This window comes from Acipenser ruthenus, chromosome 17 (assembly GCF_902713425.1).
Source record: "Acipenser ruthenus chromosome 17, fAciRut3.2 maternal haplotype, whole genome shotgun sequence".
Lineage (NCBI taxonomy): Eukaryota > Metazoa > Chordata > Actinopteri > Acipenseriformes > Acipenseridae > Acipenser > Acipenser ruthenus.
In genome coordinates this window covers 4,140,100-4,155,212 of record NC_081205.1, presented here as the reverse complement: position 1 = coordinate 4,155,212, position 15,113 = coordinate 4,140,100, and the positions used below count along the sequence as shown (strand labels likewise).

The following is a 15,113-nucleotide window of genomic DNA, read 5'->3' as shown; positions in this document are numbered from 1 at the left end:
TTTGTTTTGTTACTTTAACAAGTGGTAAACACTGTCTATCCTTTGGGGGGTAACTTAATTAGTATTTAAAACCATACAAAACTTGAAGATCCATAGTATTGTTATTAAATATTCAAACAGGTTAAAAAAAACAGGCACCGTTTGCTTCAGGCCCATACTCCAGTACATATGAGCAAAGAACACAAGTTGCTTGCAAGATGTTCAGTGGCACAAACGCCACTTTGCAGGTGGAGGACAGAACAATAGCGCCCTCTAGTGGGCGAAGGACGCCAAAAGTCTAAAACTAGCTGTGGAATAAAATCAGAAGAGACAGGTGTCATGTGGAATTAAGCACAGGGAGCAGGCTGCAGAATTTCATTTTTTTTAAAACGACGGAAAGGCAGCATTTTAAAAGTAGCCGTTACTGTTGAAAACACACTTCTGTGTCTAACCAAATCCTTTTTTTGTACATTTAATCTTCAGGTCTTGAAAATTAAATCTTTAGACTACCTGGTCCCCTAGTTAATCAAAGCCACAATTGAAATAAAAACGTGCCGGCTGTGGCAGGATCTTCTCAAAGTGCTCTACTTGGACGCCTGCTTTGCTGCTCGGATCACAGCTTCCGTTTTAAATAACAGTTTAAAATAAGACACAGCTGGACCGGAGCAGCGTTCACAGCTGCGGCTGCTAAGTGTATGAAGCTATACAATCAAAACCTTTGGGAAATGTTTGGGAGCAAGCTATAACGTCACCATATTGTTTTATTTTTATTATTTATTTTGCAAAATAACTTGACTGTATCACAAATGCATCATAACACAATTGACATGACAGCAGACATCGTAAACAGATCGCGTTACATTTCACCAATATCGATTCTTCAGAACAAACTGCCATCTTTACAGTCAACTCGCCGTTTAATTTGTGAAACTGTTTAGGATTCATAACAAATTATAAACAAACATGACTATAAAGAACAATTCTATCCATCTGTTAAAATTCCTGCACGTACAAACATGCAGTTTAGATTTAACTGAACAAAGGGGAAACAGCTTTGTCATAGCACGTTTTTAATGTTCTGAATATACGATAACTCCTGCTGTTAAAATGATCTTTCGTGTAAACAGAATTTGAAGCACAGCTGCGTATTTTGTACATTTTACATTTTTAAAAGCGGCGCCCGGCTGGCTAACCTCCATGCTCAACAACTGTGTTTACGAGTTTGCTGATTCCGGGTTCAACAAACCAATCAGCGCACACGGTATCCTCGCTCACACAGGCGATTGGATGGTTGAAACTGTTGGTTTCTGGGATTGTAGTCCAAATTAAATTGTTAAAAAAAAAGGCTTTGTAGTTTTATCCAAGCATACCGTTTGCATTCAAATATTTTCAGTAAACGCTCTTTGCCTGACGGGATAAGCTACAAAGACAAGCTTTGTATTATGGCCGTCAAAACACTGAAACAGTCTTACGGTCTACCGATTGTAAATTCATCTCTCTCTTAAAATTACTTCAGAAGCATGGAACTTGCTTTGATAACGCCAATTAAGTGTAGTAATGGTACTTTAATTGCAATAAGTTTACTATGTGTTTTTCATGCATATACTTCCGCATTGTTTACAATAGTTTATATATATATATATATATATATATATATATATATATATATATATATATATATATATATATAATTGTGTTGCGTTGCGTTGCAGTAGTCACCACTGAGTTTCATTTCTCAACATAGGGTGGGTATGTGCGTTGCAATACCACTGAGTTTCATTTCTCAACATAGAGTGGGTGTGTGCGTTGCATACTAGTCACCACTTAGTTTCATTTCTCAGCATAGATTGGACTAGGGAGCCATTTTAAAAGGTAAGAGAACGATATTACAAAATAAAATATGTAGTATAGTCTTTTAGCCCTGTACTTGTAGACTGTATGTTATCGAAATGTATCTTTTAAGAATGTATGTGGGATGGGGGGGGGATGCTATAGCTTTGAGATCATTTACTAAATAACACAACACTGCAGAACTGCGACTGCAGAATACGCCGCCATTTTACATTTGACAAATAAAACGCATTAAGAAATGTGGCGTACCCGTGTTTACAGAAAACGTTGATAGGAACGCTTGGTTTTGATTCGTATTTATCAAGCACATTTTCATTGGTATTCTCCATGTTGTGTAACGCAGTTAGCGATTGATTACATTATTTTAAAAACAATTCCTCGCACTGTAGCATTACCATTATTATTATTTATTTCATAGCAGACGCCCTTATCCAGGGCGACTTACAATTGTTATAAGATATCACATTATTTTTACATACAATTACCCATTTATACAGTTAGGTTTTTACTGGAGCAATCTAGGTAAAGTACCTTGCTCAAGGTACAGCAGCAGTGTCCCCCACCTGGGATTGAACCCACGACCCTCCGGTCAAGAGTCCAGAGGCCTACATCATTTACTTTGTCCAGTATTACTAAACACTAAGAACAGGTTTTTACAATCTACTCATAAACATTTTATCACCTCGAAGTTCCTTAAAGTGTAACTGTTTTGCTAGTTGGTTAGATAGATAGATAGATAGACCTAAACCAATGCACTGTTTGGAAGCAATAAATGTATATTATTATTATTATAATGATGATTATTATTAGACAGGTGCACACATTCGAGGGCACATGCGCTTCATCTAGTCTAGGAAAGGCTGATGTAGTCTGGACATAAATCTTTAGTTTAGTGTGGGTGAATCAGGCTGACAGAAGTAAGCTCCCCAGCTGGATTCTCTTTTCAAGGGAGTCGGATCTTCTACCAAACCAGTTGTGAGGGTTTGCTGGTAACTTGAGTTTGTAAAGGGGTAAAAAAAAAATAATAATACATGATTTGAAAAGCCTTACCATGTGGTAAACATTAAATAATTGTTGTTAATGCTGAAATATAAAGCATGTTACGTTTTACTGTCAACACATGTCAGTCTGTAGCCCAGGAGTCTTTCCATGTGCAGTAAACAACAAAAAAGGTTATTTTTTGCATGAATAAACGTTATTCATAAATACTGTACACTATGTCATTGTGAAAATGAAAATACAAAAATAGTTTTCATTTTGGATCGCTGCTTTTGATTGACAGAGAACCTACTATTTTCTTACCAATTAGGAGGATAGCTCTTGGATATACAGGCCAGTGATTGGCACCCAAAACCAGTGTACTTTCCTAAGAGCTGGATGACGTGGCTTTCAAGGTGAAAATAAATAAATAATATAACCTAAAAAAAACTTTCCAGTGCTGCTGGGCAATGTCCCTCCTTCCTGACTTGGATCTAGCATTGATTCGTTCTGAATACTTTAAACCCACCCCAACTACTGATTGGCAGCACATTCCTACATTTCTATTGGAGGATTGTAGACGTTTGCATGAATTAAAACAAGATTACAATTAGAAACAGAATGTGTGTTCTTGCTCGCTGGATTTAAAGCTATATTCCAGTTCCATAGGGAGGGTTTACACGATTTTGGGATTTAAAACAGAATTGTGTCGAAAAATTTAAAATAAATGCCTAAACACACAAAAACCATTGTGCCCGTGATCATAAGGATTTCACTGTGGAAGACAGCAAAGGAAAGGTGGTGTGCAAATACTGTCGAGTTACAGTACATAGAATTTGGGAAAGTAACTAAAAACAATAATTACGTACTGTATATAAAAAATGAAAGCCCCGAAAAAAACTGATTTTGGGGTATCTACATAAAATAGCTTAAAAAAAATGAACACAGAAACAGGAGCTCTAATTCTAATGTACTTGTTTTATAATGTGGCTTGTCTTCGGTTACATCTGGAAGCATTGTTCGAACTCCTACTTCCTGTTTGTTTCTGATTGGTTACAGTCAGGAGCGAGACAAACAGGTCTCAAGCCAGCTCAGGAAGGGAGGCAGCAGCAAATCCCATTAATATCTCACATGATCTGTTAAAGGTTATTCAGCTTCAACGTGTCAGTTTTTCTTTAAATTCATTTAGGTAAGGCTTCAAGAACATCCAACACCAAACTACCCCAGAAATGCTTGATGGAAAATGCACAATGACTTGGTAAGCAAGTTTCTTGTTTGTTTTGTTAACCCTGTACTGTAATAAACCAAGATTACTTCTGTTTGCATTGGTGGCTTAAAATGTTGGTGTTCATTAATACATGTATTAATTTTTTTAGGCAACATGTACATTTGACTTCTGGGTCACATACTTCAAGGTAAGGTCCCATTTACTCTCTTTAGTGACTCTCTTCATTCCCACTATCTAGGATAACCGCATGCATTGTTATCATGGAAGTGAGTTATCTTTGGGATTGGTAAATCAATGGGTCTGTGGTGCTCAAAACGTTGTTTGGAAACAGGACTGGATAAATCCATCTAGCTTGCATCTACTCTTGTTTTCTTTTAGATCAATAAAATATTATTATAGCTATTTAAGTGACTTATGAAATGGGTCTGTGCAATCATTGATTTCTCAGATTACAGGCACCTAATCATTTCAGTTACAAGTCCCAAAAAGTTTGTTCTGAAAGAGGGGGAAAAAACCACATTGGAAGGTGTGGCAGGAAGCTCTGTCGCTGGTTCCTGTGCAAGGGTGTGCAGCTGAGACGCTCTGCTGGGCAACCGATTTGGGCAGTTAGGCACACCAGTGCTGAGCGGATCGAGAGGTCCGGATTGGCTGGGGGGCTGCGCAGAGACAACTTGGGTGTGCAGAGCGCAGGTTACCAGCCTGCGCTCTGGTCACCCTGTCCACGCCGGTCCCCTGTCGCTGTGTCTCGGTCCCTTTTGAGGTGACGCCAGAGACGACAGCTACCCACCCCCTGACCCTCCCAAACAGATGAGGAACCAGCTGAATAATAGAGTGGACTGGTGGTGACTACGGAACCCCTCGACTTCAAGACGGTGCCTGTGAGAGCTCTGCTTAGCCAGGACCGTCACAACGACCCGGAGTCGCTGGGAGGCCGGGCCTTCAGAAGCAACAGCAGTAGGTCAGTTTAGGGGATGTTGATCCCAAAACAGTATTGAGAGGGTTAGCGTATAGTAGTAGGTTCCTGGAGCAGGATGTTCCTATTAGTGGGACTAGCACTCGCCATTTTGTGAGGCAAACATTTATTTTTAGCTTTGGTTTGTTTTCTTTGTTAAATGTGACACTAGGGCTACCATTGCTGGTACCCTAGTGTCAGCACTTGTGTGTTATTAAATCTATGTGGCATGTCGGCACCAATGCTCTGTGTCTGCCTCATGATTATTCAGTGACAATCCACGCATGTAACACATCACCCTGTTACAGAAGGAAATCAAAACCCCAATTAAAATTTTTTATAATTAAGAAAGGGGCTTGCAGCTTGGGCACCTCTAACTGAAGACCTCGTCATGCCCTGTGCTAGATGACCTCGTCATGCCCTGTGCTTAAAAAACAAAGTGTCCATTACCATTCTGAGCATCACTGGTGATCTAAACCTAATGACTATGGTTGAAGCAGAGTAAATGGATCATTATCATATAGCCACAGCAAACAAGTCCATTGCACGATTGGTAGGATTAGCTATAAAAGAATCGGATCACCAGAAAACTGGCACATTCTAATCTTTGAGTTGTTTTTTGGAATTGCAACAGGAACTTGGAGCAAGACTCACGGAAGCTGATCCAGGATTTCTTAAGCATTGGTAAAGGTATGTGTAATTGGTCAAATGAATAGAGTGCAGTGAACCCAATTGAAATCCCATTTGAACTCATTTGAATTCTATTACAGATGTACAAAAATATTACAAATATTGTTTTCCGGTTAATTCATACCATACTAGAGAGCCATGAAATGGAAAATAATGATATTATGTGACACAGGCAGTCCTTGTTTTTTCATCACAAAAATACAGTTATTGTACCATATATTAGGTCTTGATCCTTGAAGGTTGACACCCACCATTTATTTGTGTCTCTGTTTTTTGTTTCAACAGAGTCACCTGAATACCTTAACCATGTGTCCAAACAAGTAGACAAATACAGACACCAGACGGTGCCTCTGAAGAAGCCAACAGAGTATCCTCTGAGAATTGGGGGGCTAAATGACACAATCTATGAAGAAATGGAGGAAGAGCTTGAAGCTTGGGAAAACTTCTACATGCCTGACAGAGTGGAGATGAAAGTTATCGGTGCCATTGATACCTTCCCGAGTCTGGCTGTGGGGCTGCAGCTGATCATTCTGGCAGGCAAAGATGGTAACATCTATGCTTATGAAAATGAGGTGTTGCACCAAGTGGCTGACTGCTTGCAGGACCTCTTTGAAAATGGACTTGCCTTTCCTGGAACCAAAATCTACAACTATGGGGAATGTTTTGAGCCAATGGTAAGTTTATAAAACTAGTCAAAGTGAAAGATGTAATGACCAGGGTGCTGTGAACACACAGTGTCCATGGCTTTCCCCTGTCAGGAGGATATCATCATTGGAGATGTGGGTTTGCCAATTACATTTTGAGACCTATACTACATTATTGTGATGGCATGTTATATATCCAGAGGTTCCTAAACTGTGGTCTAGATAAAGCTGATGGAAAGTCATTAATACAATGATGATGTTAAACACCAATGACTTGCAAGCATAATCTAGTAATTGTTTCAAAGAATAAAACAAATCTTAAAATCAGCAAGAAAAACAATCATCAAAAAGTTGCAATTACATTTTAGCATCTATCTAGAAAACTGCTTATCCAGTTCTGATGAAACTAGACATTATGAGCAATCTAAGTAATTATGAGTATCACAGGCTAGGGTTAGATAGAATTAGCCTGTTTACCTGTCTGTATCATTGTCCATATATGAAACTTGGTTTTACATATGTCTAGAGAAGAGCTTTTTCAACTGTGATGAAACTTAGTCTGGATAATGTACGTAATGTGGGATTGTATGAAGGCGATGTGTCTGTATGTCAGACATTTTTACATGTGTAGGCAGTGGATGTTATGTCAGTGATAACTGTCATTTTGAATGGCAGGGATGAATGTCACATGCTTGTTCTGTGTTTTGTTTTTTTTAAAGACGGATGATGAATACAGTGAATTAATGCAGAGTGAGGAAGTAAAGAAAATGGAAGGTGAGACCAGGGAATTCATCCAAAGCAATGAAGGTGAATTTCTGAGGATTCTGGCCAGCATTGAAGAAAAAGAGAATGCAGAAAAGGTGTCCAATGAAGTTGTACTTTATAACGACCACATTGCATCTGTTGCGTGGAATGGATTGCAAGCATGCAGATGACTTGACCGTCATTTATTTGAATGATCAGAATTCTAAGACATTTGTATCTTGAGTTGATCAAGGTCACTCAGGAACTAAAGTTAAACAGATGAAGAGATTACCAGAATAGTGAAAAGCCAGTGGTGTTAAAACTACTGAAAGTGATTTACATCAATAATGGGCATGTTGGAGTTTCCTGCCCCCTTCCAGAGCGCTGACAGGAGGTTGGTCAAACCAGGGGTTTGAGAGTCCTGCTTCAGGGAGTGGAGAGTTCTGTTTCTGGTCATCAGCTTTGCAGTTTTCAACTCAGGGCAATCTTTGTACATAGAATTTATTTTTCTTCTTGTTTATAGTAACTGCTGTATTGATCTCAAAACAGTAACCTTGCAAAATGTGTCCTAATACATTACATTATAAAGGTGAGCACTGGTCTCCTTGTAGAAGGGCTTAAAAACTTTGTATTCATTGCTTACTTTACTTTTGGGACACCCTGATTTTTTCAAGCATCACACTGCCCCCTGTCTTCTTTCAAGTGCCATGTTTGTATGGTCAGGTTAAAGGACCTCACTCTGGTAGACCATGTGAGTGAGTCTAACACAACAAGTGCAAGTATACCAGGGGCTATAGTAGACAGTTTATAAAGCTAAAAAGTGGTCTAAACACAAAGAAAGGGAATGAACAAAAACATATTCGTCACTAAGATTTGAGGACCGGTGATATTGGTGGCAAAGCTAATAAGTGTTGAGAAGATACATTTTAAAGCCAGGGTTAGTGTGCGTGTATATATATATATATATATATATATATATATATATATATATACATATATATAATCTATGTCTCTTTATGCACTGGCACTTAGAGTAAGTAGCGGGTTTTTGAAAAGTATAGCATTACACGTCCCCACGTGTTGCTACAACTGTTTAAATAATGGACCTGTACTATTAAAGATCATTACAAATTAATATGTCTCAACAACTTGAGCATATGTAGTGTTAGAGTGCTTTACAAAGTTGTACATTTTAACCAGGATGATTCACAGGTAAGCAAGAACATGAGTCAGCACTTCAGGTTTTTTTTCTTCAGTAAAGCCTCACACTATATTGTCCTTTGGGTGGAGCTGGCGAAGATGGTGTATGCGGAATTGAGCCTCGAGACAGGAAACTGCAATGAAGCGCTTTTATTTACAGTGAAACAGAAATGAACACAACACAGACACCATAGAACCTTCACTGCTCAACTCCAACACTAAACACGAACAAACCCACCTCCTCATATACCCTGTGAATTACTAATTCATTCACTAAACCACCCCACAACCGCACGTGAACAGTGACAAATAACTAAACAACATGCACACATGGATTCAGTCAAACACGCATTCTCACAAGATTTTTCAATCATACATACGTTCTCATGTGGCCACACTCTCAGTAACACACAATATACACAGACAGGGCTCTGCCCTGTCACAAGCTGCCATGTACAACTGCTTATGTTCTTTTTCATGACTGTTTTTGATTGCTCCTTGCAGCAGCAAGAAGAGGCTTGTCTTTCAGGATCATTGTGTGGAAGTCGACACATCCCAGATCAAAATTCAGACTCACAAGTAGTTCACTCTTTATCAGTTCTTCAGAACACCTACTGTGGTTCTCATTCCACTTGTTCTGCATGTGGGAAAATATGCGTTGAACATATCCAGTTGTTGTAGGAATGCTCAATACAAATGAGAGCACAGACAGCATGTTTGGAAGGGTGTCAGTGGCTTGGAATATGCCCTTCCACTTAAGAGGAGTGTTTTTCAGCTTCCAATCCTCTGTTTTTTAGTTTATCAAGAATTATTTTGAATGTTGAAAGCTCATACAGTTTATCCATATCCAACTGTAACCAGCTCACTAGATTAACTCTTTCAGCAACATTCTCAAATCTAAGTAAGATGTGACTAGAGAAAAGAGACAATTTTCCTCTGAAAAGTTGAACCATTTGTTCAGATATGCTCTGAATTCTTTCTTGGCTGTGGCTGCTTCTGAAAGAGAATGTCATCTTTGTCTTGGTGAAGTATCTATATAATTCATCTTCCTTCCTTTGGATCAGCTTATCTCTTAGAGATTTCATTGTACAATATATTTCAGAAAAGGAGGCACACTTCCATACTATGTCCGGTCTGTCATCATCTTGCACAGCATATGCATTTTCAGCATCTGCTTTTTATTATTTATTTCTTAACAGACACCCTTATCCAGGGCGATTTACAATTGTTACAAGATATCACATTATTTTTTACATACAATTACCCATTTATATAGTTGGGTTTTTACTGGAGCAATCTAGGTAAAGTACCTTGCTCAAGGGTACAGCAGCAGTGTCCCCTACCAGGGATTGAACCCACAACCCTCTGGTAAAGAGTCCGGAGCCCTAACCACTACTCCACAATCACCTTTAATGCTGATGGAATAAGACTTGATGGCAGTCCAGTTCTGCAACATTCTAGTGAGGGCTGGATTTAGAGGCAGCCACCTGGTAGTGACATGACACAGAAGTCCTTTCCTGTATGTCTTAAATTGTTTTAGCCAACCTGCTACAGAATCTATATTTACATACAGTACATTGAACATAACCATTTCTAATATGGAAATGATTATAAAATATGAACACTTTAAGCACTAGCTTTACAGAAAGAGTACAACAGAAATACTTTCAATGTCTTCCTGTAAAAATAAAAATAAATGGAGTTGTCTGTCCTATACTACCATTTATTACGTCTGTGAAGAAGCATTACTTTTGAGAATAGTACACTGTTGGGGATCAAACTCTTTATGTGTACTTTCTGTACATGTTGCATGTAGACCTGCGGTATATAATGCATTTATATTATTCTCTTGCTCCCACTGGTAATGTAAAATGCTGATTGAATTGTACAACTGGAGGATGGGGAGGGCTCTCTGAAAATCATCAAAGCATACAATTCATTACAACTCTGATACATTACAGAACTTTAAGAATCATTAAACTTTACGCAAAAAAACTCAGTAAAATATTTCTATACTTTGATACTTGCTGTTAAGGCAGTGTAATAACACGCAACTGAAATGAAATGAATAAAATAAAAGTTCTTAGCTGCTCAATAACACAGACAGGATCACCAACCCTTACTGACGAAATACAAGAAAAATGAAGAACGAAGTGACTTTTAATTTGCTTAAATTTAGGGCACACAATGCCCCATCTAAGGTTTTGGTGATATGAATAATTCTGTAACTTTCATTTGCCTCAGTCTGCTGGTCATTTGGCGGCTAATTCTCCAAGCCGTTTTAGCAACAGAAACTGTGTGCGTAATACACCACACCTAATTCATCGCGTGATTATAGGTGAGTTCGGTTGATTAGACAGTACGGTTGATCAAAGATCGGATAATTGGCGCTCTACTGTACTGTGTAGTTTTTACAGCATGGATTGTTGCCTATTGACCACGTGTGGCACCGCTACAATGTTAATTAAAGTTTATTTATTCTTTATGTGTAAGTAACAATTCTTGTTGTTTTCATTTGCTTGTCATGTACAACAGCATTAGTCACAGTAGAAGGGTTCCACCCACTTTTACAGGAAGAGTGCTGCATAAGTTTCGTTTTCTTCATTTCTTTCATTTCCAACAGAGCGGAGGAAGTGTTTTCTGTAAGTACAGTATTTTTACAGTATTGCATTTAAAGTAAGTGCTATAGCTCTTCATTTACATTACTTCTAATGCTGTGAGATACAAGAGGGAAAAATAACATGTTTTTTGTAAATTGCTTTTCAAGTAATACAGTACATCGTTCACAATTGAAGAAATGTAGGTGCATTATTAAACGTTTTCACAACTTCAATTGAACCTCTTTTTAGTGAATGAAAGCATATAATGCTGAAATAACATCTCTGCTGAACTTCAGGGATATTGTGAGAGTTTTGTTTTATTGTTTATTTATTATTGTCGTTACGCACTAGATTGTAAACGTGAAAAATAAAGTCCATTCGGTTACGATTTTATAATACTTTTTTTAAGCAATAAAAAAAACGTTTATGTTTACCTGTGAGGTACGAACTTACCTTCGTAGACAAGACTGAAAAAAAACATTATAAAGTAGATAGATAGGAAATGTAACTTGGTACAATTATGTACTTACTGAAGGGGATGTAATACGTTTTGGAGACAGTATGGCTGCCTGAGAGTATAAACAATAATGGAAAATGGTTAATTTGTACTTGTAGTCATTGTTGGTGGTTCTAGAGAACGAAATCCTTTTTTCTTTGTCTGCAGTGTAGAATTGAGAACAGCAGACATGGCACAGGTAAGTACATTTTATTGTCTATTTGTTTTGAAATACAAGTTACCTGTAAAGGCATCTGCCCACCTGTATGTATGTCTGATATTTTAATAAGTGCATACACTGTATGTAGCTCATGGTGATGGGTTTTTTCTGTTCTGTTTGCTTCTGTAATGAAGTTTATGTTGTTATTATTTAATCACAAATGTTGACCTTTTTTTCTATTAATCATGAAGAACCCAGAAACAGATCCATACAGCCGTGAAAAAAGAAGGTAATTCAAATGTAATTCCTTTATAAATGGCCAGACAGATTAGATGAATAGGTCATGCAGATATGAGGTGCCCTCAAATGGGATGCTAGCACAGCAAAGAACCAACCATTTGCATTCTAGCATTTGATCGTATATATAAAGGGTTTGGACTGCGGTTAGAACATAACTTCCCTTGCTGTTTCAGAAAATTCTTTTTAAGAAATCTTAAAGGAGGCCTGAAGAATTGTGGGAACTATTTCATCATGAAGTTTCTAGATCTTTACAATAGGCATCAAACAAAAGACATCCGTCCATACATGACTGAGGTAAGATTGCACAAGTACACAAACAAATTATCATGTCTTTGCAAAGCCGACATCCAGTTTTACAATGGTGTAATGAATATGATTCTGGGTTCAATCCCAGGTGGGGGACACTGATTGCTCCAGTAAAAACCCAACTGTATAAATGGGTAATTGTATGTAAAAATAATGTGATATCTTGTAACAATTGTAAGTCGACCTGGATAAGGGCGTCAGCTAGGAAATAAATAATAATAATAATAATAATAATAATAATAATAATAATAATAATAATAATAATAATAATAATAATAATAATAATAATAATGGTTTATTATGTCATTATGAATCGTTTCCAGTTTGCACTGGACTTCAGTTCTGCCGTTCATGTGCAGTATGCAGTGCCGCTGTGGTTTAGGTGGCAGATATTGAGGTTCTTATTTAGCTTTGCTGTCTGTAAACTGAACTGTCTGCTTGTCTCTCTGCTCTTCCCCAGGTGCTGCATTGCATCTTCTTTTTAGGCAACATTCACAAGTTGAAAATTAAGCCTACAGAATTCTTTACCGGAGATGTGTGGTTAAAAATGAAGAAAATGTTTCCAGACCCTTTTGAAAAATACCGCACCCACCTGCCGACCCGCACTCCCTTTTCCATCCTACTTGACGCGGTCAGTATAAACTTGAAAGCTGTCGTTTTATCGTCCTGCTTTTTCCATTGAGCATTCTGGCAGATCCACTTGCTATATTCCGCAGTGGAAATCTCTTCCTCTGTCTGACGCATGTCTGTGGTACCTATCTCTTCTTTTCTCACAGGATCTCCTTTCTAAAGTATTTACAGTGCCTTCCTTTAGTTTGCAGCCAAGTTTTTCTAGTCACGATGATTTTAGATTTTGGCTTCTCTAGTAAAAGTCTAGAAAAATTGACATTCTGTTAAAAAATCTGTTGAAGCATTTTTCAACTAAATCCAGTGACAGTTTTTTTTTTTTTTTCCTTATGCAGATTGTAAGGATTAAAGGCAGTCACAATCAAAAAGAGGTCATGGACTGTCTGTCGACTTTCTTACAAGACCTGAACGTGCCAAAACCCGACTCCAATACCAATAAATATTTTAATCATTACACCTTGGAGGCCACTGTCATCTGCATTTGTCATTATGAAAGTACAGGGGTATTAAAGCCAGACAACTTCTATGGAGCCTCCCTGTCCTGCAAGGGGAAAGACGAGCAGAAGATCATGATCTCTCTCTCGTGTCTGGAAACATGGAATGCAGCAGTGGCTCATGCAGTGAGCCTTGCAGACAATGGCAGTGTCATCAAGCTTCCACAAACTGTAATATGCAAAGCCTTTAAAAAAAATTGGGGAACAGACCGCTATTACGGAGAGCCTCCATGCTCAAAATGCATTACTATATTCCAAGGTGCTTCGTTCGAGCCACGTCATCGTGAAACTGATAAGGAACCAACATGGCCCTATGGCCAGTGTGCTGAAACAGAATCTCTCAGCAAGCTCCTCAATGGAGAGGAAGCACTCTGTCAACAAGTAGAGATTCTTAACAATACAACTAACCTTGAAAGAGATGCAGTTGTACACAAAGCAAAAAACACGCTGGTCAGCCTGCTTCAAGGGAAAAATTTTGTGCTTAATGGCAATGAATTTCAGTTCTTTGCCCCTTAACCTCCCCCAGTCCTTTTTAGCTCCACTATTTATATCCTAACCTCAAATCAAGCTAATCCCTGATCCCCACTGGCTCAAAAAATAAAAATTACAAAGTCCCAAACAACCAATGCGCATTTGAGACATTAAACCAATCTCCTGATTTACTCATTTTGCAACACTAACCATTTTAATTGCCCTAAAATGTCTGCTGTCATCAACTTCAAGTAGCTTGAAACCTTTTGTTGAGGTTTTTGTGGTAGTCGTTTATGGCTTGTGTGTATATTTTTTATATTTTTGTAAAAAAAAAAAAAGAAAAAGCTGTCTAAACAGTATTTTGTCGCTGCAATGTATCTGGAAAGAAATGCATTTGGTTTCTCCAACTTGTAATCTGGATGTTTCTTGGTGTATCAGTACTGTGAAATTAAAGTAAATAAAATCAAAAACGAGTGATAACAGAGGCTTTATAATATTGTATCTCTTGTGAGGTTGTGTGCTGCTCGCTATTCTATACCTGTGATATAGCATGCTTTCACTGTGCTTTGTTACACTGTGCTATGCTTTTATTATCGTAAATATAGGCAACATTGCAGACTAGCTGCACGTAGGTATGTATAAATATTCATTAAAAATTAATGATGATGCCCTCACCCTCCCAAATCGGTACATTATACGGTATAATATGCATTTAATAATCTTGTTAAATGCATTTTAACCCTAAACCATGAAACTCTAGAAACATTTTCTCATGGCTTTCATTTAGAATTCTGATTGAAGGTTTCGAAACTTATATTGGGTCACACAAAAAAAAAAAACACTGGCCTTTATTAATTGAGTTGGACAGAGGTAAAGGTCAGAGAGTGGCTCTCTACACCGCGTGAGTGAGGAGGAGGGCTGGGTTTACTTCAAGGTTCAAACGTTTTCTTCAATGTCCTCTCTGCTGTATTTATACCAGATGTAATGATGTTCTTCAGTACAGACACAGTGCCTTATTTAAGGGACAGCTGTTAATATGATACACTGCCTATTCCATTATGGGCACTGTGTCGACAGAAGCAGTATATTACATTGTCTTAATCCTAAATGGTCACTTTTTACCTCATATTGTATTCTAGTAGTATTTGCATTTACTGTACACTGTATTTAAATATTGTTTTTCCACTGTAATCTTGTATTTACCTATAACATCTGCAATCACCTTGGATAAAGGCGTCTGCCAAATAAATTATAATATTTTCAAGTCTGGACTTGCAAACTCCACTGAGATCCACTATATATAAAATGGGTGACTGGCTATTACGTGCAGCTTACACTAGAGGGCACTGCACTACAGTTTAACAGAATTTAGTTTTCTGAATGTGAACACACT

General features: G+C 37.9%; 1 protein-coding gene across 1 annotated transcript; it reads left to right on the top strand.

Annotated features, from left to right (window-relative positions):
- The first annotated feature begins 11,571 nt into the window (after positions 1 to 11,571).
- Positions 11,572 to 14,984, top strand: LOC117423158 (uncharacterized). Its single transcript, XM_058989829.1, has 4 exons — positions 11,572 to 11,811; positions 11,996 to 12,116; positions 12,589 to 12,759; positions 13,091 to 14,984. Exons 1-4 carry the CDS (start codon positions 11,768 to 11,770, stop codon positions 13,763 to 13,765), a joined length of 1,011 nt encoding a protein of 336 aa, XP_058845812.1. The 5' UTR covers positions 11,572 to 11,767; the 3' UTR covers positions 13,766 to 14,984.
- Positions 14,985 to 15,113: the final 129 nt, after the last annotated feature.